The sequence below is a fragment of the Lynx canadensis genome, chromosome C2 (genome assembly GCF_007474595.2).
Source record: "Lynx canadensis isolate LIC74 chromosome C2, mLynCan4.pri.v2, whole genome shotgun sequence".
Lineage (NCBI taxonomy): Eukaryota > Metazoa > Chordata > Mammalia > Carnivora > Felidae > Lynx > Lynx canadensis.
Window position 1 is genome coordinate 60,528,489 of NC_044311.2, and position 27,447 is coordinate 60,555,935.

General features: G+C 37.1%; 1 protein-coding gene across 2 annotated transcripts in view; it reads right to left on the reverse strand.

Moving 5' to 3' along the window:
* Positions 1 to 268: 268 nt before the first annotated feature.
* The window catches only part of ZBBX (zinc finger B-box domain containing), a 129,134-nt gene continuing 101,955 nt past the window's right edge, over positions 269 to 27,447 (reverse strand). Inside the window, exons 12-17 of one of the 2 annotated variants that reach the window (XR_003971632.1) lie at positions 26,452 to 26,605; positions 25,541 to 25,657; positions 18,006 to 18,260; positions 4,485 to 4,623; positions 2,418 to 2,709; positions 269 to 482 (exon numbers count right to left, since the gene is read on the reverse strand). Coding sequence is in view for 1 of the 2 variants with exons in the window: in XM_032594696.1 (XP_032450587.1) it covers positions 2,595 to 2,709; positions 4,485 to 4,623; positions 18,006 to 18,260; positions 25,541 to 25,657; positions 26,452 to 26,605 (780 nt within the window). In the remaining variant the exon portion in view is untranslated. Of the gene's footprint in view, positions 483 to 1,715; positions 2,710 to 4,484; positions 4,624 to 18,005; positions 18,261 to 25,540; positions 25,658 to 26,451; positions 26,606 to 27,447 lie in introns of those variants that run through there. The other variant, XM_032594696.1, reaches the window with a different exon arrangement.

Here is a 27,447-nt window from a genome sequence, read left to right on the forward strand (position 1 = left end):
CTTCAGGCAAAGGCTCTAATCTTATTTAGTTTTTATTTCCTCATTAGACTAATGGCAAAGGAATTAAGGAACTTTTCTAAATGTGTGGATATGGGGAGCAAATAAAGGCAGAAGGGAGCCTGCTCTGCCACCGAGGACCCTCATGTTTAATTTCAATGTCATATGGGAAGTCGAATGACAAAGTCAACGGTCTATGCATTATCTCAAGTTCTGGCCAGAAATGCATTCATGACAACTAATTCTCAGATTTATTTTTATTTAAAAATTTTTACATTGTAAAAGGTAACAGTATCTTATAAAATCTCTTTCTGAGCTAGTTCATAAAAGACTCAAGCCAAGACTCAAGACAGAAGGAATAGCAGTGGTCCTTCTTCCTTAATGAGAATAAGACAACACCTCCTTCCACGTTGAGAAAAACACTGGACTTTTATAAATTGCACCTAGGGAGCAATTTTCTTCTTCATCAGAGGAATGAAGATGTCCTACAGCAAAGGAGGGTAGGGAGAGTAGAGAAATTTTAAACTTGAGCAGACATGCTAAAAACAAAAATAATGTATTTTCCTTCCTATTTTAACTGATGAACAGTTAACTACAAATACAAAAAGTCAGAGAGCTATCAGCCTCAGGACAAGATGACAGAAGGGCCTTTAACATAAACGACGCAGATTTGAAGGTGACTCACTGTTAACTCCCTGGGATGGGGACAGAGGAAGTGCTAAGAGGAGAGTGAACACTTTGGAGGAGTCACACTCTTCATTTTAAGATACTAATTTCTTTCAGGAAATTTAATTTTGATAGTATGAGTGGATTTCCTTATTGTTTATTGTTCATTTATGTGAACCACTTTAATGAAGTGCATTTTTATATTGAAAGGCATAGAAATAGGTGTCTTCACCATTTTCTATCCTGCTAGTAGATGACCAGTACAATGTATCGATCCGATGGAAAAATTATCAGAGATAAATTACACTAAACAATCATCAATCTTCTATAAGGGGCTATTACCCAGAATCATAGGGAAGAAAAAAAGAATCTGAACCTTGAGATACAGTTAATGCTGTGATGATGGCATAGCCAACCTGCAGGTATGTTTTCCTGATGTCAACAATCTCTTTAAGGGGAAACTGTCCTAAAGCGTCACAAAGTGACAACCATGAAACTATCCCTCCCCATGTTTCCTTCTGCTCTTTTCTTAAACCCCTGAATTATAAGATCAAGTAAAGCACTGGACACCCACCAACCCCAAGATCTACTACTACTAAGACTAGCAAAACACCTCTGCATGTGTTATTTTCTCTGGGTGTCACAACAGTCCTACAGATATATTTGTATTAGTCAGGGTTGTCTAGGGAAATAGAATCAATTGTGACACCTAGCAAATCCAACATCTACAGAGCAGGCCAGATGGCTGGAGACCCAGGAAAGAGCTAATGTTGCAGTTTGAGCTCAAAGGCAACCTGAAGGCAGCATTCCCTCTTCTGTGGAGGACCTGAGTCTTTTTTCTCTTAAGACTTTCAAGTTGGGGCGCCTGGGAGGCTCAGTCGGTTGAGCGACTGACTTCGGCTCAGGTCATGATCTTACAGCTTGTGAGTTCGGGCCCCGCGTCGGGCTCTGTGCCGACAGCTCGGAGCCTGAAGCCTGGTTCAGATTCTGTGTCTCCCTCTCTCTCTCTCTTCCCCTAACCCATTTGCATTCTGTCTCTGTCTCTCTCAAAAATAAACATTAAAAAAATTTTTTAAAAAAAGACTTTCAAGCTGATTAGATGACATCCACACACACCACTATGACTAATCAGCTTTACTCAAAGTCTATTGATTTAAATGTTGATCTCACCTCAAAAATGCATTCACAGAAACATCCAGAGTAAAGTTTTAGCAAATATCTGGGTACCACAGTGTGGCCAAATTGACAAAAAATTAACCATCACAGTGACCCGCCCAAAGTAAGATGTTTGTGGGAGGTGGTGGGGGCGGGTTCTGTGTTTTCTAGTATAAGTTTTTGTGTCATACTAGAATGACAAGTGTTATGTTTGCTTTATTTTGGGTCTTCTTTTTTCTCTTCTGGCAGCAACTTTTGAAGCTACCAGAACTTGTGTGAATTTCAAAAACCCTAACCGAAACAAAACGAAACATAACAAAACGAAACAGTAATTACCAAAGCAAAACACGGATTCCAGGCTCAATTAATGCTATGGCCATCAAATGTATGCTCTTACTGATGACATAATTGCTTAAAATATAATTCAACCATCCAATATTACTTTAAATGCAATCATGTTCTAACCTATAATAAGTTCTAGAGACATAATTATAACTGTTCGTTTTTAAAATTCACCAAATTTTACTAATATTGTGTGTAATACAGATCAGCGTTTGACATACAATAAATCGTTTGGAAGAAAAAGCCCTTGAACTTACAATTTCACTGATTTTTATTAGTCTGCCAATCTTGAAATATCAGAAATATTAACAATCAAATCTCCAGCACCGGGGACAAGTAATCACTTGGTCACTTTTTTCAGCTGTTTGCTTTACTCTGGGTACCAAATGGAAAACGTAATGAACAAATGATCATTATCATTAGGCACTCTTTGATTATGGGAGTGTGATGACGTGTTGCCGGTCAAGAAAATCCTCTTCCTCCTCCTCCTCCGTGCTGCTTTCAGAAAGTGTCAGCAAAGACTGAATTTCAGTATCTTTTTCAGAAGAGCTGGAAATACATTAAAAGATCAATACACAATATACAGAACCAGGTTTCAACCTTCATTCATCTTCTGATCAATACTACATGCATTGAAGTCATTGGAGGCAGGCCGATGTGAGGGGGCTGTCTCCGACTGGGGCCATAATTTTCAATGTGCCCAATATACCAAGCCTCCTTTTAATGAGAAATTCTCATCATTCTCCCTCTCCCGAGAAATAAAGCCACAGTGGAACCAAGGGGAGACGATTTTATGCTCTCTGGTTGTGTCTTTCACTGATGATTCAGAAGGCACTTCAGAAACTTGCCGAGCCTCAGGTCATCATTAAGAACATTCATCATTACATTGGCTGTGCAATAGAATCCCAACGAATAGATTGCCAAATAAATCACCTCTTTTGCGTACTGTAAATTAGGACTATGTGGATAGCCAATCAAGATATGCCAAAACCAAATTTAATGGCAGCAATTATTTAGTTATTTTATCTTGTTACATTTTACTGTGGAGAAGAACTGGTAGAAAGTCTAGCATACAGGTGTCAGGTCTAGGGAAGGAAGTAGTGTGGGGGAGCAGAAAGGAGTTTGTGTAATTCAGATTTTTTTTGTCCAAGTTATCTAGAATTTCAGCCCATGCTATGCCACTAAATAATATAAAATATTTCATCCTGTGATAGGTATCTTTTTGGATTCTTTTTTATGACCCACAGAGGCTAAATCATCAAGTTCCTAAACTCTGATCTGTGGGTTAGGGCAGATCTGACTGAGATAAAAATTTTCACTGGTCTAAGAAGGGAAAATAAGGACAAGGTAAGGACTTTTTCATGACGTTTTTAATTTTAAAGAACTGCTTTATTCTGTTTGTGCCCCTTATATTTTTAGTATTAAATGTCCTTTCTTTTATGAAATGATGCTTAGAGTATGTGGTAGGTTTAGTTACTTTGTTTTAAAAGAGCTTTTTAGGGAAAAAATAGCAACTTTATATTGATCTCTCTTTTTAAAAATGGAAGTGGTGTTAGAAATGCAAAAATCCAAGGGCCACAGCTAAATGATTTTCTCTTTTAGAAAGATGGAATAATAATGGATTCTTGATTCCCTTTTAATGCAATATTAGACTTCAAACCAATCAAAGGAATTTACAGTTCAAGGGACTTTCTATTTTACATTTATCTTAATCCTTCTACAAGGATCCTTCCTCCCTTTTCAAGAAATTCCAGCACGTCAGTAACAGACTGACATGATAAACTACTTTTTTGAAGCATTAGTATAACCTATGTTCTTTTCAAATTGATCAACCCTAAATGTTTTTCATGTGAGGAAAGAATGAAATGACTTAATTTAAAATATGCTATCATTAACAATCTTGACCTAATTTCAAGAAAGAATCTTCTCGACATTCTATTCTAAAAGTTTTATTCACATTGAGTAAGATTCTATTAGTGCAAAGTGTTTGAATTTATTAAGTTAATTAATGCAAGTAAAGCAACTGTTTTTCAATATAAGAAGAAATGCTGAAGGATTATAAAATTCCCAATATCTTTTCATTTTTCTGACATACATTGTCCAGCAGAGAATTATCTCTTCACATTAAAGCAACAACTTCATAAGCCTTCTACTAAATCCTGATAATACGACGACAAAGGACCCAAACATTTTACAGAGAATGGCCATATAAAGCACCCACGTGAGTGCAATCTTTTTTCATATAGTAAAGATAACTATTTGGGGCTTGTCAAAAATTTCACCATGTATGCTATCATTACATATGAGCTGCCGGCTTAACCTACCTCTGTTCCTCAACTCCACAGAGGCCTCCGGCACTTGAGCTCTTAAGGAAATCTCCGGTAGTCTGACTTATGTCCAGCAAGTGGTTGTTGAAGGCTGGTAACTCTTCTGAGGTTAGACTGTAAAGTTTTTCTGAAGGATCTGAAACATTTTATGTCAGCACATAAATTCAAGACACAAACACAGCATATGGTGCTGAAAGTTTACCCAGCATAAACTATAAGCATTACAAAGAAGGTCGGTACAGATTTTTAATCACCTCAATTTTCTAGTATATGCGGGATGAGCAGAATATGAAGGAGGTTTGCTCTGAGCTTCTAAATTAGGGCATGGATATCAAGTCACCTTAATCAGATGGATTATGTTTTTGTTTTTGTTTTTTTTTGGGGGGGGAGGGATTGCCCCAATTTGTTTTTAATTTATTGAGATATAATTGACATGTAACATTGTGTAATTTTAAGATGTACAAGATGTTGATTGGAACATTTATATACTGCAAAATGATTACCACCATAGTGTTAGCTAACACATTTAAGATCTACTCTCTTAGCAACCTTCAGGTATATAATATTATTAGCTATAATCACCATGCTGCACATTACATTGCAGAATTTGTTCATCTTTTAACCAAAAGTTTACACTGTTTGACCAATATTTCCCCATTTCTTCCACCCCCTAGCCCCTGGTAACCACTATTCTAGTCTCCGTCTCTGTGAGTTTGGGTTTTTTAGATTCCATATGTAAGTGATATTATATAGTATTTGTCTTCCTCTGAGTTATTTCACTAACCTAATTGATTTTTAAATATATACTACACTTAAGAAAGTGTTAAATGTCCTGAGAATTTACAAAATTGCAAAGAAAGTCACAGGATCCTCTTTTAAGGCTAGAATATCGTGCAACTCCTCAATTTGCCAGAATGTTAAACACCTTATTGTTTATTTTTGTCTTCTAAGAAATAAAAGCTTTACCCCCATACAGTCTGAGGTGAAGGTTACTTTTGGCAAAGCTACCCTTTCTTTTTCTGCTTCCTTTCTTTTCTGCTACCCTTTCTACTTTCTGCTTTGTTTGGATAGATAATAACCATTTGTATGCGAAAGGGGAGAAGACTTAAATCTTTTACATGAAGCAGGCCTATGGTTTAGCTCATGTAAGGGCAAACAGTGCAAGTTAAATAAGCAAATGCATAAGCAAACATATTTTATATAAACTACCAAAAAGTCAAGTACAAAAATAAGTATGATTGCTGTATTAGAAAGACCATGATGCCTTCTTTTCATCATTGATGAAGTTGGAAGAGCCATCTAACTTTTACCCAAGGTTATGGTGGCATGACTTTTAAAACCGTTAAAATTACCGGGTGCTACTTTTCCCCTTACTCTGATGAAAGTGCAAGCAAATATTCTCCTGATCACAAGGCCCACACTCCAAACTATGTGTAACATTCACCTGGACTGAGAGAATTATTCTATGATTATGATTACGATTATTTCTTGGATAGTATTTACTTGAAGTTTTTGAGCAAGCAGACATTCCCCTGCTGGAAGAAACTTCGATTATTCCTGCTGCAAGACAGTCCTCAATACATTTACAACTGGAAATGTCCTTAAAATTATTTAGCCCAGTGACTTTCAAATTATGATACCTGGAGAAATACAGTCGTCTTGGGGCTGAGGCTCCTGTTCCACAACCCCAAAATCATCAAAATGGCTTTACTCGGTCTGATTTAAATTTGGAGCTCTGTATAAGACTAATTTTGAGAAAAACAAAAAGATTCTTCAGCTAGAATTTTTATTCCCTCCCCAGTTGTTGGAGATTAGGAAACTGAAGGTCCCTGAGACACTGGTTGCTTGTTGGAAGTCACACAACCAGAGAAGAAGAAATGCAACTAGCCCTAAGCTCTTCTAGCTCAGCAACGTTGGAAATCTCTATATCTCAGAATCTCATTCTTTAGCGTGGACTTCTATTTTCTCTTCTCTTTTTCCACAAGGTAAAAAAGACAGGTATGCAGAGCACCCTCACTTGCCCCAGTGATAGGGACTGTTACCCGTGAGAAAGCAATCAATTCAGGATCTGCAACTGGTGCAACTACAGAACTGAAACCCAATAACGACTCTTAGATCTAAAGAACACCACCAGGAGAGGAATCCAACCTCTGCAGGGCAGTTCAGTCCTGACTGAGCAGAGCTAATTCGGATGGTCTAGATAGAATGGGCCTACTTTTATATAATTGTTCATTCTCAAAATGGTATTTCCAAGTACCATGTGAAGTTAAGAGGGGCAAAGGTGACATCACCTGATTTTCAAGGCAGGGAAAAATAAAACTGCCTATGAAAACTCTATTGTGGGTTAGTGTTAAATCTAAAAGATCAATTATACAAAAACCTAAGATTTTCTAATATAAAACCAGGGAAGACTGGATTGACATTTATAGTGGAAATTCAGCTGTTATAAATTTACTTTATAACTGTCTAGAAAGTGGACTATTGAGGAATGGATTGAAGTTAAGCCTTTTTCTATCCCTGGAGTAATAGTGTATGTTCTCTGATCATTGAAGAACCTCTTAAATTTGATAATAAAGAATGGCAAAGGGGAAAAAAATGACTAAATATAAAGTTTTAAGGTGTATTTCTAAAACTCAAGTCATTTAAAATATACACGTAAAACTTTATTCTACAGGGAAATGAACACTTAGATGAGTAAAAGAAATGAAGGAAAGAAAAGTGGGAACAAAGAGACAGGATAAAAACTTCAAAGAACAGACACAAAGCAGACAGGTTACGTTCCTATAAGGAACCCAAATCACCACCACCACTACCATCTAAAGGACTATTAGCAGAGATACCAATGACATCCCAGTGTTTAGGAGGCTGTGACAACCAGGACACTTACCCTGTAACCTGTGAGCCCCCTCCCCAAACCTTCAGACTTTTGTTTTTCTCTCTCTCCATCTCTTCCCTTCTGCCATTGTGTCTCGCCTTGTTTATCCCTTCTTACCTTCTTCCTTTTACCTTCTCCCTGCCCACATCCTCTGCCTCTTATGCGGTCACAATACTGATTAGGAGTAAGGATTTCACATTAGTTAAGTGCACTGTGGTAGGGTGGTGAGACAAAGGAATGTGGGGCAGACTTGCCCAGGTTCGTGCCTGGTCTCTTCTGAGCACCCAAGGGAGACCCTGGGTAGTTATTACGTCACCTAGAGCCTCAGTTACTGTATCCACGAAGGGGAGATTAAAAATCATACCTGCTTCATTTGCCTTCACAGAGTAGTTATAAAGATCAAATGAAGCAACATTACTTATAAAAACAAGTAGTGATTATTACTCATTGAATGGCTTCATATTCCTTATGTCAGAATTTAAAAAAAATATGTTGACTTTCATTTATATGTGGCACTCATTTTTTTTCCTTGAAATTGAAAGGTGACCCAAAGCAAAAAGATTGCCATTCCAGTCCATCTTAACCTCTCTTTACAAGGGTTACTTACTTAATCTGCTAACTATAAACCCTGATTAGCCCCCATACAGTGTAATATCTTACTTGATGGTCAACTTATGAACAGAGGCTCCAATTATTCACTATCTCACTATTTTTTTCTCCAACAGTATAGCTACATCAGTTAGTATCAGGTAGATTTTTAGTCTTTCTTATTTAAGAAAATTACTTTCCTCTTTTTAATTGCTTGGCTCAGTTAACTACTGTGGACTTATACAAACATAGGATTGCCATGGGAATTTAAGTCTTAAAGTACAAACCCTTAAACAAGTCAGAATAAGTTTGAACAAATGAATTATTTTTAACTAATGAAAACATGAATGCCTTAATGTGCATTGTTACTGATACTTTCTCATACTGCATATCTTCTGATGTTTCCCAAATATCTTCAGGCTATGACAATATTCAAAAGTTGACAAAGCGACTTGGCAAGTAAGTTATATGGTCATGTTGAACCTACTAAGGAAGTGATGATAGCTTTATTTATAAAGATATTTGTGGAGGAAATAATTATATGGAATGAGCTAAGGCTAGCTATCACCCTCACGGTGGCCCAGAAGAAAACATCATTGTAGAATGAAAACAGCTTTTAGATGTTTTTGACTAAAAATTAGACTTACCAAGAGAACCTTACCTATATTGTATGTGGAAAGTACCAACCACTGGTTCCTTAAACAATTTAAGTTTCTTTTTCAGGATTTACTATGTGCTAAGCAATTAACTCTTAAGAGAGAATGTGTGTGTGTGTGTGTGTGTGTGTGTGTGTGTGTATGTGTGTGTGTGTAGAGAGAAAGAGAAAGAAATTTTTCATAAATATAATATTTAATATATCATTAAATTCAATCATTGAACAGTTTTATGATAGGGCCTATTGTAGCCGTCTTTCATACACAGAAACTGATGCAAAGTGAGATTGTGAAAGTCATTTGCCCAATGTCATGAAGCTAGGAGGTAGAGGTTTCAAATTTCAAAACCAGGCTCCTGGACCCAGAGCCTGGCTCAAAACTGCCCGGCTTTCCTGCCCCCATCTCCTGATTCAGCAGGAAGTTGGTCTGCAACCTGTACACCTGTCCTCTACCCCCCCCCCCTGCCCATTTGCCTGCCCTGCCTGCTTCTGAAAGGGCTCTCATATCAGCCACAGCAATCTGAATGGGGAAACATTTCACTGAATATAGTTATTTGCTGTCTTTTCTTCTCCCAGTTGCCTGGCGCAGTTGTTTTCCATAGAAGTTAGAGGAAATGGATGTATCCTAGAGCTAAGAGAAAACAAGTCACGTCTGCTGCTCACAAAATGTCAGCTTTCACAGGGATGTGAACACATTTACATTTGTATAAGAGTCAAATTGTGTAGCTGTGCGTCTGTGCAACCAAACCTCATACGGAGTTTTTCCAGGCTGCACCATAAGTAGTGAAATGTGGGTGGAATTTTTCTGCCCATTGATGCTAAACACAATACAAAAGCCTTGTACAGAAACCGTGAGTTTTCTGGAATAGCAGCTGATGACACCACAGCATCTATCACCTCACTGACTGTTTTGTTGGGTCTGATGTGCCACCCTCTTCCTTCCTAAGCTCCAGGTGAATGTCTCCAAAGCTGTGCACTCATCCAAAGCCAATCTTCCCAAACATAAAGAGAGCTGTCCATGGGTCAAGTGTGTGTAAGTGATTTAGTTCTGCTCCTGGACCATCAGAAAAGCCCTGGTGGTTCACAGGCCACGCAGTGTATGCTGCCTTCATATACGAAAAGTTATGCACTCTAGTGAAAATACTGGCATCAGTGTATGGAAAAATGAGTGGCAGAGGGAAAAAGTGTGAAGTATGTAAGAACAAAAGTGATAAAGGAAATAGGGAAGCTGGTGGTTAGAAACAAACACAAGAGACTACTGCTTGTTAAGTCTGGTGTTTCATTTGTAAATAATGGAATTCACCAATTTATCAAAATAAGAAACCCTTCATTTTCTGATTAAAAGCTGTACGGTTATCCTTTTAGATCTAGTTCAGGCCTGTCATGCTTCATTTTAGAATTAGTCTTTAACATGAGAATTACGTCCAAGGAGACTTACATTTGATTTTTAGTATTTTAGAGGAAGGCAAATGGATTGGGTACAGATGCATCACAGACTCTCATCCCCCAACCCATAATGAAATGAATAGGAAAAGCAGAAGAACTAAACTAAAATAAAATCATAAAAGGAATCGGACAAAGAAAGGAATGTAAGTCCACATAATAAATTTCAACAAGGGACAACCAAATAAAGACTCTCTGTGGTGTAGCTGGGTGCCACTGCCGTCCATTCACTTTCTTCCCCAGCCGATACGAACACTAAACTAGTAACAGGAAAAGGAGAGTCATCGAAAGCACTGACAAGTCTCACCAATACCACACCAATTTGGAGAAAAGTAGGTGAAGGGGAAAGAAGAAGAAATAATTTGAAATATTTGTAAAACCCCTAAGTACCCACTGGAAGATCTTAGCAGAGGCAAGAAAATTACAAACCTGCAGGTGTCCCCACAGGGACAGAACGCAGCTGAAACCAGGTGCAATGAAATTTAATGTAATCAAGAAGAAGACTAGCGAGCCCAGGCCTTCCAATAAAGGAGGATAAGCTCCCCAGCCCTTCATCGATCCTCCCATGCCTTTGAGCTGGCAAGATACAGAAAACAATGCAATAACCAATCCACAAATAGTAGCTCCAAAGAGAAGACTGACATACCTTGGTACAGGTGGACAGCATTTTAGGGAAAATGTAATCTCACTATATCAGAAAAGAACATATGAGCAAAGCTGCCCACAATAAGTATGAACGCATAAGATACAAAGAAATGACAGCAACTAGCTATGCAGATGAACAAACTAGAATCCAAGAATCCATGGCATGCAAAGAATGATTAAATAAAAGATCAATCTGGTAGAAAACAGATCAAGACCATAAGAAAATTCCCCCATGAGTCCTTTAGCTACAAAGGAAAGAATGAAAATGATATATATTTTTTAAAGTGTAAAACTGGGGCACCTGAGTGGCTCAGTCGGTTAAGCATCCAACTCTTGATTTTGGCTCATGAGTTGGGGCCCTGCACTGAGCTTGTGCTGTCAGTGCAGAGCCTGTTTTGCATTTTCTCTCTCCCTTTCTTTCTGCCCTTCCCCAGCTCATGCTCTCTTTCTCTCAAAAATAAATACATTTAAGAACAGTGTAAAACTGTTAAGGAGCCAGTCTAACATGGTGGTGTAAGAAGACCCTGAACTCACCTCCTCCCACGAACTCACTGAATCTACAGCTACACAATTCCTCCCAAAGAACTGAGGGCTGAATGAAGAGCTTTTGCACAATAAATAAGAGGGAGACCACACAGAGAAGGGCAGGACATAGGGATAGAGTCATGAAGAGAACCCCATCCCCAGTGTGGCAACCTACAGTGGGGAGGAATATCTCCGAGGGGTCCATGTACATACTCTCTCACCTTGGGACACATGGAAAAATAGTGGTTTAAAAGGCAATTTGACTGCAAGTGAAAGAAATCTATTTACTAACCTTAGTGCATCTGCTAAATGGTGAGAAACTTCTAGAAATCACTCTGGGGTAGAAAGGACCAGCAAGTGCCATTTTTTTTAAAGTTTATTTATTTTGAGAGAGAGAGCACACATACGTGGGGGATGGGTGGAGAGAAGGAGAGACAGAATCCCAAGGAGGCTCCATGTTGTCAGCGCAGAGCCCAATGCAGAGCTTGAACCCACAAACCATGAGATCTTGACCTGAGCCAAGATCAAGTGTCAGACACTTAACTGACTGAGCCAACCAGGTGCCCTGAAAGTGCCATTTTTTATGTTCCCCCTCCACCTTGATAGCACAGACAAAAGCAAGGTCCAGGTAATATAGTTCGCCTGCTAGAACTGACCCAACAAGCCCGGGCCCCTAGCTTAGAACAGCTGCAGCCATGTCCCCAAGACAACCCCACCGTGGTACACCCTGGGCCAACTCCACTCATGGGTATGGAAGGAATGCACCTCAACATAAGAAAGATCGTATATGACAAACCCAAATGTTAACATTATACTCAACCATGAAAAGCTTAAGATCAGAACAAGGATGCCCACTGTTACCACTTTTATTGAACTTTCATGTTTCATTCAACATATTCAACATTGGAAGTCCTAATCACAGCAAATAGGCAAGAAAAAGAAAAAAAAAAGTCACCCACATTGGAAAGGAAGAAGTAAAATGCTCACTATTTGCAGATGGCATGACACTGAATATAGAAAAACCAGGATTCAACCAAAAAACTCTAAGAACTAATAAATGAATTCAATAAAGTCACAGGATACAAAATTAATATACAGAAATCAGTTGCATTTCTATACATAGTAAAAAGATACCGAAAAGAGAAATAAAAAATAACCCCCATTTACAATTTCATCAAAAAGAATAAAGTACCTAGAAATAAATTTAAGGAGGTGAAAGACCTGTATTCTGAAAACTGTAGGATACTTATGGAAGAAGACAGCATAAATAAATGGAAAGATACAACATGCTCATGGATTAGAAGAATAAATACTGCTAAAATGTCCACTCTACCCAAAGCAATCCAAAGATTCAATGCAATCTCCATAAAAATACCAATGGCATATTTATAAAACTAGAACAAAGAATCCTAAAATTTGTATGGAACCACAAAAGATCCCAGATAGCCAAAGCATCTTGAGAAAAAAGAACAATGCTTCAGGTGTGACACCTTTTGATTTCAAACTACACTGCAAAGCATGGAAACAATAGATCAATAGAATAGAACAGAAAGCTTAACATATACATGGTTAATTGAACTATGACAAAAAAGACAAGAATATACAATGGGGAAAAGACAGTCTCTACAATAAATGGTACTGGGCGGACAGCTACACACAGAAGAATGAAACTGCACCACTATCTTATACCACATATAAAAATAGATTAAAAATGGATTAAAGACTTGAATGTAACACCTAAAATCATAAGGCTCATACAAGAAACCATAGGCAGTAAACTCTTTTACACTGGTCTTGGCAATATATTTTTGGACTAGTATCCTCGGGCAAGGGCAAGAAAAGCTAAAATAAACAAATGAGATTATATCAAACTAAATGGCATTTGTACAGCAAAGGAAACCATTAACAAAATGGAAAAGCAACCTACTGAATGGGAGAAGAATATTTGCAAGTCATACAGCCAATAATGGATTAATATTCAAACTACAAAAAGAAATTACACAACTTAGTATCAAAAAAGCAAACAACATGGGTGGCTTAGTCACTTAATCATCCAGCTCTTAGTTTTGGCTCAGGTCATGATCTCATAGTTCGTGGCATGGAGCCCTGCATCAGGCTCTGTGCTGACAGTGTAGAGCCTGCTTAGAATTCTCTGTCTGCCTCTCTCTCTGCTCCTTTCCCACTCTCTTTCTCATAAACAAACAAACAAACATTTTTTAATTAAAAAAAAAAAAAGCAATGCATTTAAAATATGAGCAGGCCTGAACAGACCTTTCTCCAAGAAGACAAACAGAAGGACAACAATCACATGAAACGATATGCTCCATATCACTAACCATCAGGTAAAGGCAAACCAAAACCACAATGATATACTACCCATCAGATTGGTTATTATCAAAAAGACAAAAAAAAATAACAAGTGTTGGTGGGGACATGGAAAAAAGGAAACCCTCGGACACTGTTGGTAAGAATGTAAATTGGAGCAGCTACTATGGAAAACAATACGGAGGTTCCTCAAAAAAAGTAAAAATATAACTACCATACAATCCAGCGATTCCATTTCTGGATATTTACCTGAATAAAATGAAAACACCAGTTCAAAGAGATTATCTGCACCACTATGTTTATTGCACCATTATTTACAATAGCCAGGATATAGAAGCAACCTGAGTGTCCATGAATATATGAATGCATAAAGATGTGAGATACACACACACACACATACACACACACCAGAATATTACTCAGCCATAAAAAAAGGAATGAAACCTTGCCATTTACAACAACATGGAGGGCAAATACCACATGATTTCACTTATATCTGGAATCTAAAAAAACAAAACAAACACATAAAACAAAACAGAAACAGTTTCATAGATATAGGAAACAAACCGTTGGTTACCAGAGAGGAAAGGAGTGGGAGGAGTGAGCTAAACAGGTGAAGGGGATTAAGAGGTACAAACTTCCAGTTATAAAATAAACAAGTCATAGAGATATAATGTACTGAATAGGGGATATAGTCAATAATATTGTAACAACTGTGTGTGGTGACAGATGATGGTAAGTGAACTTACTATGGGGATCATTTCATAATGTATAAACACACTGAATCACTATTATGTACCGCTGAAACTAAAAGGTTATGGTAAGTCAATCACATTTCAATTAAAAATTAATTAATTAAAAACAGTAAAACTAATCTCAAAGATCAAATGTCATGTCAGATGTTAACAAGAAAAAAATTTTTCAATGGTCACCTGTTCCTGGATAGGATCCGATACCAGAAAAAAACAAGCTATAATGAACACCACTGAGACAAGTTTTAAAAATTAGATAGGCACGTGGACTAGAGTAGAGGATCATATTGTATCAATGTTAAATTTCCTGATTTTTGATCATTGTATTATGATCCTTGAAAGAATGTCCTGTTCGTGGGTAACACACACTGACTGATGTATTTTTTTACATTCAAGTATTTTTTTGATCAAGGCTCATAATGTTTATAACCTCCTCTCAAATGATTCACAAAAAAGTACAGTGTGCGTGTGTGTGTGTACATGTATACATATATCCAAATAGCGCAAAAGACAAGTAGTGAACTCGGTAAAGAGTATACAGTAATTCCTTCTACTATTCTCTCTCCTTTTTAAATTTTTTAATATTTATTTTTGAGAGAGAGAGAGAAGACAGAGCATGAGTGGGGGTGGGGAAGTAAGAGAGGGAGACACAGAATGTGAAGCAGGCTCTAGGCTCTGAGCTGTCAGCACAGAGCCTGATGCGGGGCTTGAACTCATGAATCATGAGATCATGACCTCAGCTGAAGTCAGACACTCAACTGACTGAGCCACCCAAGCGCCCCTCCTTGTACTATTCTTGCATTCTTGAAAATTTTCCATAAGTTTATAATACATCAAAGTAAAAATTTACAAAAAGAAATCAAAGAATACCTTTAGAAAGCTAATGTATTAAATCAGTCAATAAAGAATGGATTATAACTGTAGCTGAAAATTAAAATCCCAACATAGAAGACAAGCTGAAGGTAAAGTAGTAAATGCAAAGGAAAATAAAATTGGTTAAAAGAGTTGATGAAAATGTAAGTAAATACACTGTACAAAGAAGATCCAACACAGACAAAATAGGTTCGTCAGCAGGATAATCCCATATGGAACAGAAAAGCAATTCAAATATACAACAGCAGAAAATATCTCTGAAAATAAGGAGCAATTTTTCTACAGATAGAAAGAGAGCCCACTGCGTTAAGAAATGCTGAATTATTGATATTGAAACACATTCCTGGTCCCGTTATTGAATTTCAAAGATTAAGAAAAAATTCTTCAAACATCCATTCAGGAAAGAAGCCTGTCACATGCAAGAGAGAGAGTGAGGAAAAAAATAAAGGTGACCTCAAACTACTTCATAACAGAATTCAGACACAGATAACAATGAATCAGCATGTACAAGGTTTACAAGAAAAATGCCCCAACTATATTACCTTCAGTCAATTTGCCGTTTAAATATAAAGGAAGCACTCATTCTCAAACATGAAAGAACTTGAGTAATAGAGCTACAATTAAATTCAACCAAACAAAAGTAAATGGAAAAACTGTGCTAAGTACTAACTTGCATCAAAATGAGGCACAGAAGACAGTGGAGAAATGTCTACTAAATGCAGAGGGAAAAAAGTGTGATCCTCTAGATTAATCTAGCTAATTTGCCATTCAGCCGTAAAGATGAAACAAATTCTCAAGAATGTCACAATCGAATCTTCTGGAGCTAAATCAAAATAAAAGGCTCAAGGGGTGCCTGGGTGGCTCAGTCGGTTAAGTGTCCAACTTCGGCTTAGGTCATGATCTCACAGTTCATGGGTTTGAACCTCCAGTTGGGCTCTGTGCTGACAGAGTGGAGCCTGGAGCCTGCTTCAGATTCTGTGTCTCCCTCTCTCTCTGCCCCTCCCCTGTTCATGCTCGCTCTCTCTCTTTCTCTCTCTCTCCCTGAAAAATAAAATAAAACATTAAAAAATATATTTAAAATAAAGGCTCAAAATTGGAAAGCCAAAATAAAAATGCTGGTACTGGTCATCTAGTCTTTATGAATTTTCACGAAGAAAAAGGAAATAAAAGGAAACCTTAAAAAAATGAAAAATTGTAACTATAATAGCAATATATTCAATAGTATTTATAATCACACGTGGCTAAAAAACACAACAAATAAGTCCTCATCTTTATTATAGGGATTTCATCATTATTGTATAAAACTAAATCATAGATAATTATAAATGGTCTTGATTGCTTACTATTTCTTTTTTACCTTTTTCTTAATTTTTAAAGGGATATTTACACAAAAGTACAAGACAGACTATATAAAGTTGCCAATATCCCACTGTTTCTTGTCTACAAAAAGCAATTTCATATAGTTCAACTTAATATTTTTGTGATGAAAAAGTACCTGAAATCTATAATTTCCATTAGTTTCATTTCTATTTATCTTTTGTTTAATTGAGTAAATATGTAACCATTTAAAAATACGTAGAGCCTACATTTATTTTTTATAAAATGACTACTGTCTTTCCTTCAATCTATTTATCCTTCTAACTATGTATTTTTATATGTATACTCATGACATAAGCAGATGTTTAAAATATTAATATTTGCTCATCAAATAAGATGGTTGTTTTCATATTAAGGATTTCATATTAAGGATTAAGGATTAAGATGTTGTGAGGATTTTGGCTTCCCTTTTAGTATTTTTTGGTATTTCTTGAATTTTTCAAAGCCAAGATATGTTCTTTTTATGCAAATAGAAAAGTTTTTATTCTGAGGTGAACAGAGGAGGATATCACTAAAAACCAACCAACCAACCAAACAAACAAACAAACAAACACAAAACCAAAAAGCAAGCACATGTGGAAGTTTCCGGCCTGCTTCTTGGATGTGCGGCAGGAACAACTGCGTGAACAACTTCCTGATGAAAAGAGGACTGATTCCCCTGGGGTCTGTTACTGAACCAGACCCTTGTATGTTCACGAATATGGTTATGATTTGCTAGACTACAATCACTGAGATTTTAGGAAAGGGAATGCAGAAGTCTAATTTCTCCTCAAACTGGTATGCCAATCAGCAGCACTGGCATCAAATGGGTACTGGTCAGATGTGCAGAATCCTGGGCCCCACCCCAGAATCTGCATTTCAGTGCATTGGCACTGAAGCTTGCCAAATACTGCTTTAAAAGATCTAACAGCTCAATCCTCCAACAAGGGTGTTGGGCAGTAGCTTTAATAAAGCTACAGAGATTAGCCACTCAGCAGGTTTGTAGAAAGAAGAAAAAAAACATATTTCGTCCACATGAAGTTCCTTATGCCACATTTTTTTTTTTTTTAGACAGAGACAGAGCACGAGCAGAGGAGGGGCAGAGAGAGAGGGAGACACAGAATTTGAAGCAGGCTCCAGGCTCTGAGCTGTCAGCACAGAGCTCAACGCGGGGCTTGAACTCATGAACCACAAAATCGACCTGAGCCGAAGTTGGACACGTAACCAACTGAGCCACCCAGGAGCCCCTCCTTATTCCATTTTAACTGTGTATTATGTAGGCTAAGGGGGCCATCTCTGGTGTGGGCATCCACCCATTTGGGAACATTCTCAGGGAGATGTCAGGGGATATCCAAGGAAACAAATACAAAGGTTAACAGTTATATGAGGGAAAAAGGGAAAGCCTTGTTTTCTTGGAGGATGTTATAAAGAATCAAGCAGAAGGCAGAGTTAGCATTGTCTACAGTAAGAAAAAATAGCATTACCTGCAAGATTTCCCAGCACATTTAATTCTTTTTCCAAATTGTCTAAGGTTTGCTGATCAGCAGTGTCATCTAAGAAAGGCTCAGTGTGGTCAGTAATATCAATGTATTCAATTTCTGAAATTTCAGAAGCAGCTCTAGATAACGATCGAACAGCTGCACTTCTTGATCGAGGATGGGAGAAGAGGCAACCGGAGCTTTTTTTCACAGAGTTGGAAAGGGGTATATGTGCTGTTGAAGGTCTCTGTGATATCTCCCCTAAAATGAAAAATAAAAAAAAAATTTAATCAACTGTTTTAAAATTTCTGAATGAATGCTTAAAGATACAAAATACCATCCCTTTGAACCTAGAGCAGTTAATGCCAAGTTACTTTCCCTACATCATAAAGAACACTTTGGGGTTATTTTGCTCTTTTTTTTTTCTTACACTCAGAAAAAGACAAGTTGATTTTAATATTAACTGAAGCAAAACTTCTGTGAACCAAGTCAATTCCAGAACAATTCAACATCCAATTTTATAATCTACCTGATAGCCATCCAAACTGTGCCATTTCTTTTTTTCTTTTTTTAAATATGTGTCCTGTTTCTTAAATTCCAGGATTATACCAAACTCTGCCTTTTAAGAGAAAAAAAAAAAAAACCATAGAATAGACATGGTACACTTCCTAGTGAACCTAGTGAGTTTTATTTGATAGTGCTTAACATTCTTCTACTAAAACAAATATGGACACAAAATATTAGTATGAAAACGCTTTTAGAAAAATTTGGGTTTTAAAGAAATTGAGATCATATTTCTTATTTTCCTAAATATGAGTTCACTCTCTGTTGCTTTATAGGGCAATTAGTAGAAAAGTTCCAGAAACATAGATCTACCTCAGGTAATTACTTTGTTCCACTAAGGCAGTCACAACTTTGTCCTGACCTATTTCAAAGGCTGATTTAGTTGGTTTCTTCAACATGTGTGTTTCTTTCATAGTAAGAAAAAAATCCTTTTAAATCTTACACTAATATAAATTAATTATAGATAGATAATATAGATATAGAGATATCTATAGATACATATATCTATAGATATCTATACATATAGATAGATACATACAGATATATATAAATATAGATATAAATAGATATAAATATAAAGAGCATATATATATATAGGCACATATCTATATCTATGTATAGATACATAGATGTAGATAGATATAGATATCTTTTGGTACTGCTCACAAGATTCTTTAATGAAGGCCAAGGGAATATTCAAAGTACAAATTTAGAAATTCATAGTGCAGGTATATTTTTATACGTAATGAATCACTATTTAGATTTAAATAAATATATTTATGTTAAATACAAATAATTTATAAGATAACCTTGTATTCCCTTAATACAAATTGGTTTTGGGTAAAAATTGGGTTCTTTAAAGAAGTGCTATTATCATTATCATGAAAATCATGATTTGACTGAACATATGCCATTATAACATTATGTCCACTTGAGTCAAAGGAAAATGTAAGATTCAGAAGAGTAACTACAGGTAGTTGCCATGTATTAAACATTTACTGACTACTGAGTTTGTCTTTTTCTTAAACTTAAAAATCTACTTGGAATGTAGCTAGTACCCTAAGAAGCATCCTAATGCAGTATGTAATTATATAAGCAATTAAAACTGACTAAGGTAAGTCCCAAAGGGCACCAATTTTAATGAACATTTCAGAAATCAATTTTGAAAACATTTTTTGTTGGAATGAAATTATGCATAAATTAAAATAAGATTCTGACCTTTTCGTGTCTATGCACACAGAGACAATTCTGAAGAAAATGTATTGACAAAAGTGTATTTATGTTTTAAGACAAATAAATGGAAATATCCCTGTGGATTACTTTAATGACTAGAATTTGGAAATAATTTCCTCTATTACCTGTAATCCATAAAAGTACATAATACATAAAGTACACAAATACATAACAATACATAATACAAAAAAAAAAAAGCAAACTTGCCATTCCTATATAAGAAAGCAATAGTAAGAACGGCAATTGTGGAGGCACAGGCCAATGAGCATAAAGTAATTCAACTGTACGCCCTGAAACTTCTACATCTATGGAGAAACTCCACCTTCCTATCTATGTTGTGCTGTGTCCCAGTCAAGTAAAATTCAGAGGAATGAAGAATTCTGATTAAAATAAAACAAATAGGGTTGCCTGGGTAGCTCAGTTGTTTAAGCATCCAACTTCAGCTCAAGTCATGATCTCACGGGTTTGTGAGTTGGAGCTCTGTGTGAGGCTCTATGCTGACAACTCAGAGCCTGGAGTCTGCTTCAGATTCTGTGTCTCGTCTCCCTCTCTCTGCCCCTCCCTCACTTGCACTGTGTGTGTGTGTGTGTGTGTGTGTGTGTGTGTCTCAAAAATAAATAAACATTAAAAATTAAATAAAATAAATGGAAGATGTTACGAGGAAGAACTGGACTTCTGCCAACACAGGTAAATGTGAGTTGAAAAAATTTAACATAACGTAGATGCCCTTCAGAAAATTCAGAAGAACACAAACATTTGCCAAACTCTTGTAACAACATCTGGTTGCCACAGTATTAGAAGTTAATTGATGCCAACTAAGAAAAAAAAAAGTACACTGGGAGTGGGTCAGATTTATGCTTAGCACGCAGCAAACAGACAATTTTTTCCTATGGGAAATATGTTTAAAGTGTAATTTAAAGTACCTGAAACACAGTGACAGAGGAAGCTTCAATCTGATCCTTAATTTTATTTCTTTTTTGTTGTCGTTTATTTAGGTGAGTACATCATTCTTTCCAGAAGCTTATTAACATACAAGCTTATTAATGTTATTGCCAGGGTTAAGATTTGAAACACCGTTAAGACTGGCACTAACGATGGGGTGACCAGGAGGTTCAGTCACTTAAGCGTCCAACTCTCGGTTTCAACTCAGGTAATGATTTCACACTTTGTGAGGTCAACCCCTGCGCCAGGCTCCGCACTGACAGCGCAGAGTCTGCTTGGGATTCTCCCTCTCCCTCTCTTTTTGCCCCTCCCTCACTTGCTCTCTCTGTGTCTCTCTCTCTCAAAATAAACAAATAAAAAGAAAAAAGACTGGCACCAATGAAAAATGCCAGGATTGAAAGGATCATTCCATGATTTCTTTTAAAGTCTAGTTTGTAGATTACACACATCAGAAACTCCTTTTTGAAGCAACTTGTGCCATTACTGGCAGTGTAATCTTAGGAAACTAGAAATTACCATTGACCACAGTTATACTCTAAAAATAACTAGAGAAATTGTCCTTGGTATTAGCGAAAGAATATACATGCTGTATGATCACTAATGAGACCAGGCCAAATATTGGAAAGATAGAAGGATGCTTTGTGCTCTGTCAAAGGGCATAAGAATGCTGACCCGGATATGAAAGCATGCATCACTCACTGAAAAGTATTTAACCAATAATTGTCATTGTTATTCTAAATTAAAACATTAGAACTGGATGAAACATAAGTAGAGCAACACGATTTCTGTATAGTGTTTCAATTACAAATAACATCTGAGCAAAGAGCTACTATTTTATTCCCGAATAAAGTGTGCAAAACATCATTGTCTTTTGATATTCTTGTTCCACTGTGTAAATTACTAAGAATTTATACATTAAATACAAAAATGCATTTTCTACGAGTTCTCACACCTATACGTACATTTTATTTAGCAGCATGGGTTAATAGAAAGAAGGCTAAAGTGGGAAGCACTTGTCTAATCTCACTCAATTAGAAATCACCTTGTGACCTGAGATATGCAAATGCATATTTCACCTGAAAATTTAGGAGTTGGACAGAATGATGTCCTAAATCCCCTCTAACTCCGAGAACGTATGAATTAATACCTAATCTAATTAAATTACAAAATCTTTTGTCAAATCCTAAAACTGCCAGGCACTGTGTCAGGATCAGAGGACTCAAAACTGAAGGAGACACTGCTCCTACCCTCCAGTTGTACTCCAGACTAACACATAGTTAGAATGTGTTATGCTGCCTCGTTCATGCAGACACACTTCCTGAGTGCTGACAAAATGCCAGGCTGTGTTCTATCGCTGAGGATACACCAATGAAAAGGACAGGGTAGGTCCTTGCTTTCTTTCCAACCAAACATAGGATGAGCAGAAAATTAACAAGTAAAATGATTTCACCTAGTAATAGGTTCTATGAGAAGGACAAAAGAAGGCAAAGGTGATTGGGGGTCTCAAGAGACTAGGTAAAGGGGGGTTCAGAAGGCCTCTCTAAGGAGGCAGCGTCTGGGCTGAGATGGAAAAATGAGAAAGAATCAGTCATATGAAAAAGGGGGTGAAGTTGGAGAAAGAGGCTGCGGACCATCCCAGGTTAGATGGGAGAGCAAATTCCGAAGCTAACAAGCAAGAGAGAGCATGGCCTGTGTGAGAACAAAAAGAGAGCCAGCGTAGCTGCATTGTGGGAGAAGACGTGGTTAGGGGAGACAGGCAGGACCAACTCAGTGCTGCTGTGTGATGTCTGGTAATAAACAATTTTGTCCTGCTGTCTATGAAACTATAAGATGCTTTCAAGCAGGAGACTGACAAGATGCAATTTATGATGTAAGTTTACAGAAAATGTGATCAGCTCCCTCTAAACTATAAACAATTTTATGACTATAAACAATTCACCCACTGACTATAAACAGTAGAATTTGATGGAAATTAATTATGGAAACTTGTTTTCAGGAAAGGCAAAAAGTTAAATTGAGAGACAAATGAGGGATGATGGACAACTGGCTTGGGCTCATCTTGGGCAACAGCGGTAGAAGCGGTGAGATTCAGGATCAGTATTAGAGCTGAAATCAGCAGGCTCTAGGGATGAAGAGGCTGTGGTGGGCAGACGGAGGCAAGATGGCTCCTGACCTGGACACTTCCTGATGCTTATATGGTTGTGCGGAGACAAGAAGACGGGGTGGGGGAGGAGGAGTTCTGGGCAGGGGCGGGCGATGATCGGTGGGCTTGCTGCTAAACACCGCTGTATTTCACAGCTATCAGAGTTTTACGTTCACAAACTTAAAAATCTTACAGAAGAATTCCTTTATACGTTGGCATCAGTTTAGAAAATATGATTTTGGTAACTCATAGCATAGCCAAGAAATTTTTAGTTTTATTTCAGCCTACTGCTTCTGTTCAGAAAGTCATTTCCCTCTGCCCCCAACTGGTAAATCTTATTCATTTTTTAAGATTCAGCTGAAATGTCACCTAGTCCCTAACCCTTTGGTGATCTACCCTTTTCAACGGCAAAGCAATTACTTTACCATCTCTATTCCTAAAAGGCTGCACATGTACTACCTCTATCATAACTGATCACATATGCTATTATTAATCGCCGGTTCGTCTCCAAAAGTATGTTACCCGCAGTCCTTTTATACAATGTGTACTTTATATGCGGTCATTTATGTGTTTACGTTTCTGTATAGCAGTTTTCCCTCAGTATGGTTTTGGACTGTGTACATCAGCATAACATGGAATTGTTGATAAAATAAGTGCAAATTCCTAGGCCTTATCTCAGCTTTAATAAATCAGAATCTTAAGAATGAGGTCGAGGGGCCCCTGGGCGGCCCAGTCGGTTAGGCGTCCGACTTTGGCCCAAGTCATGCTCTCTCTCATGGTTCGTGGGTTCAAGCTCCATATCTGGCTCTGTGCTGACAGAGTCTGGAGGCTGCTTTGGATTCTGTGTCTTCCTCTCTCTCTGCCCCTCCTCGTCTTGTGCTCTGTCTCTCAAAAATAAATGTTAAAAGAATTAAAAAAAAAAAAAAGAATGAGGTCAAGAAATCTATATTACAAGAGGTTTCCCAGGTGATCATGTTCAGACTAACATTTGAGAACCTCTGAACTAGACTCTAAGCTCTTGGACTGCAGGGACCAGGGTATATTTTGTATCACCAGTATCTGGCAGTGTCTGGCCTAAAGTAAGTACTCCTGCAAATGTTTTTGATAGTAAATTATTGATTTCAACAGATCACTCCAAATTGATACTTAAAGGCATTTGGCTACTTATTTACAAAGATTTGTCTTGGTAACAAATTCCTCATAGCATGCATGTGAATTTGTTAAAACAGTTCCTTTGACTGCCTCAGAAGGAAGCACCTAGAATTTTTGAAGCTGCTCAAGGCTTTGATGTGAGAATAGGTACCTAATTACAGAGCCAGAAAAAACATTTATCATAAATGGATGGTTTTTCCGAAAAAAAAAAAAAAAACAAAAAAACAAAAACAAACCCAAAAACAACTTTTAAATCTGACAGATTCTCAACATAAGTGCATATGAAAAGGATCTAAGCTAGCCAAGGAGATTTAGTCATAGGATTTAGGGCAAGAGAGGCATATCGATTTTGCATTTTTGGACAAATCACGTGTAATTAAATTTCTGGCTCGAAGATGGCCTCAAACGAAGGTAAATAACCCATTTTGTTCCTCCCAAACCTGTGAGCCCCAAAAAATGAGGAAACATGACTCATGCAACTCTTTTCCCTCAGGGCCCGGCTTTCATGCCAACATACTCAACACATGTCTATAGAAAGTGTCTTAATTCATCAGTCATCGACAGCAACTGCACATGACATTCAGCCTAAAGCAAACTTATTGCAGCAGGTATTACTGGATGCCAATAATGAGCTAATAAAACTACTGATTTTAATGATGTCAAAATTCTCTGCATACACGCCCTAGGAAAATATTACCATGAGACTCAACACGTCAAAAGAGTTATCCTATAGACAATCTTGCAGTTATTTTTGTTAGAGAATGGAGTTGAACTGAAATCAAGATTCCAGGGTTAACACATTCAGCGCTAGGTTTAGAACACAGGTATCTTAACCACAGCTACAAGCAGCAATCTTAACTTAAACCATTCCTTTCACAAATGGCTGTGTCCGATCATAGTATGAACTAAGTGGGGTGCCTGCGTGGCTCAGACAGTTAAGCATCCAACTCTTGGTTTTGGCTCAGGTCATGATCTCATGACTCACGAGTTCGAGCCCCACACCAGGCTCTGCACAACCTGTGAAAAGCCTGCTTGGAATTATGTCTCCCTCGCTCTCTGTACCATCCCTGCTTGTGCTCTGTCTGTCTCAAAAATAAATACATGTTTAAAAATTACAATAATAATATGAACCAAGTGAATGATATGCAAAATCTAGTATAAATACAGTTTCCTGAGAGTATAACAAAACCAAGTATGTATTTTACAAGGATTGCTCAAAATACACAATATACCCTGAGCTACACTTAAAAAAATATTATTCACTAATACATTGTTACAAAAATAACTAAAGTTAACTCATGTCTTTGAGAAGAATCAGGACCACTCTTGGTTTTTTGGTTTTGGAGACAAAATGTAAGACAGCCACTTAAAATGAATAAGTTTACATTATGAAACTGCAAAGACGAATTTTCAGGTACCTAGTAAAGTGCTGAGACAAACTAAAAAAAAACAAAAACAAAAACAGTGAGTCATCAATATGGCGCTGTGGCCTTCAGGCTGTCCTTACCCCTCTTTCGCTGTGTTCTGCTCGTGGACAGGTTCTGGGCAGTCTGCACAACACCCAAGACAACTGCGTGATCAGCCGAGGCACTTATGCTGTGGCCTGGCATCCACTCTCGGTCTCCTGATATGGAAAATGGTAAACTAATTTCAATATTGAAAAGGAGGAAAATTCATGTTATTGCTTTATTTTATTTATTGTCTTCCTGGATAATATTTAGCTAAGCAAGGACCATTCATAACAGTGAGGTATATATTATAAGAGACAGAATCTCATAATGATACAATAAACAACATTAGATTTGCATAGCTTAACAAAAAGAAGCAAACTCTAAATTGCAAACATATTAGACACGCGCGCGCGCGCGTGCGCGCACACACACACACACACACGCACGCTTGAATAGAAACAAATATTCTCTCCAGTATGTAACAAGATAACTTAAAGTATAACAGTTTCTACATGAATAAATACATTTGAATTCTTAGGAAACCTAAGAATATTGGTAACTTTCAGAAGGGAACTACAGATATGTCTCAGAAATCTCACAGAATCTGAGATTTGGAGATTTGCTTTTAAGACGGTATTTAGGAATCATCATACAATACTTAACAGTTAATGAAGTGATTCAAAGAATTTCTCTTTCACTATTTAGTAAGGGCTACATTCTAAATTCTAAAAATAATCTTTCCTCAACCTCATTATAGTTACGTCCTCTCACATTCTGATAATGGCCTCAAACACAAATATGCAGCAACTCACACAGGGTTAATAATTTCAATTGGAGAAGAAAATGACTTTATTCACTGAACAGAATTACCCAGTATTTCCCAAAATTAGGATGAACTGTTTTAAAAAAAGTGTCATGAAACCGTTAGGTTGGTCCACAGGCCATCTGATTTTGTGTCTGAATTTACCTGCAGTTGTAATCCTAGTACTGGAATAGCTGCATTCTAAGCTATGAGAAGGAAGTAAGTTGAGTCTCTCATTTTTATCAAAAACAAAGAATCTTTCAAGTCCTTGATATTGTTCAGTTATAGGCTTACTTCTGAGGGCTATTTCTCGTAACAACTAGGAAACAAAATATTCAACAAAATTAAGTTTGTTTTATCTCATCAACACAAAGCAGCACATTCATTCATTGAGCACCTACTTCATTCTTGGCACAGATTCCATCCCCATCAAATTTAGGGTCTAGTAGTGAAGACATAGACAATAACACAACATTTATATATAGTAAAAGTTGTGAAAAAACATCTAAACCATGACACAGTAATTATCTGAAAGTTCCATTGATCCAAGGAAGACAGAAGTTCACAAAACAAAATAAAGGGTTTTTTTTTTCTCCTTTCTTATATTTTCTTCCCTTAGTGTCCTCACATATAAGTTACTCTGGAAAACAGAATGTCCCCTATATGCTGTGCTTTTGCATTAGTATCTTTGCGTGTACAGAAACTAATTTCAAAGATGAAAGCAGAATATTGAGGAAATAAATCTGGTCATAGACAAAATCTAAGTTAACAAAATATTTATTGTGAAGCAAATATGCATGTAGGAAACTGCGGTAAGAGCGAGCGAAGTAACTTGAGAAGTTTATACAGCTAGAAATTAGCAGAATTAGGTTCTGGCTGAATTGAAGCCTGGGATTATTCCCCCACCCTATGAATTCATTTTACGACATGCTTTCATTCTAGGAAAGAATATTAATGGGACTAAAACATACATGAGTCTAGTTAAGAAACAGATTAGAGATTCAGAAGTGAGACTCTAGATGGGCTTAAAATATAATCAGAGTGCTCTCAGTATTTAACAACTCCCTAAAGGATCTAATTAATGCCCAAGCACAGCCTGTTTGAAGGGAGTAAACAACACAAAATGTATTATAACGTTATCCAAATTTATAAGTCGTATAA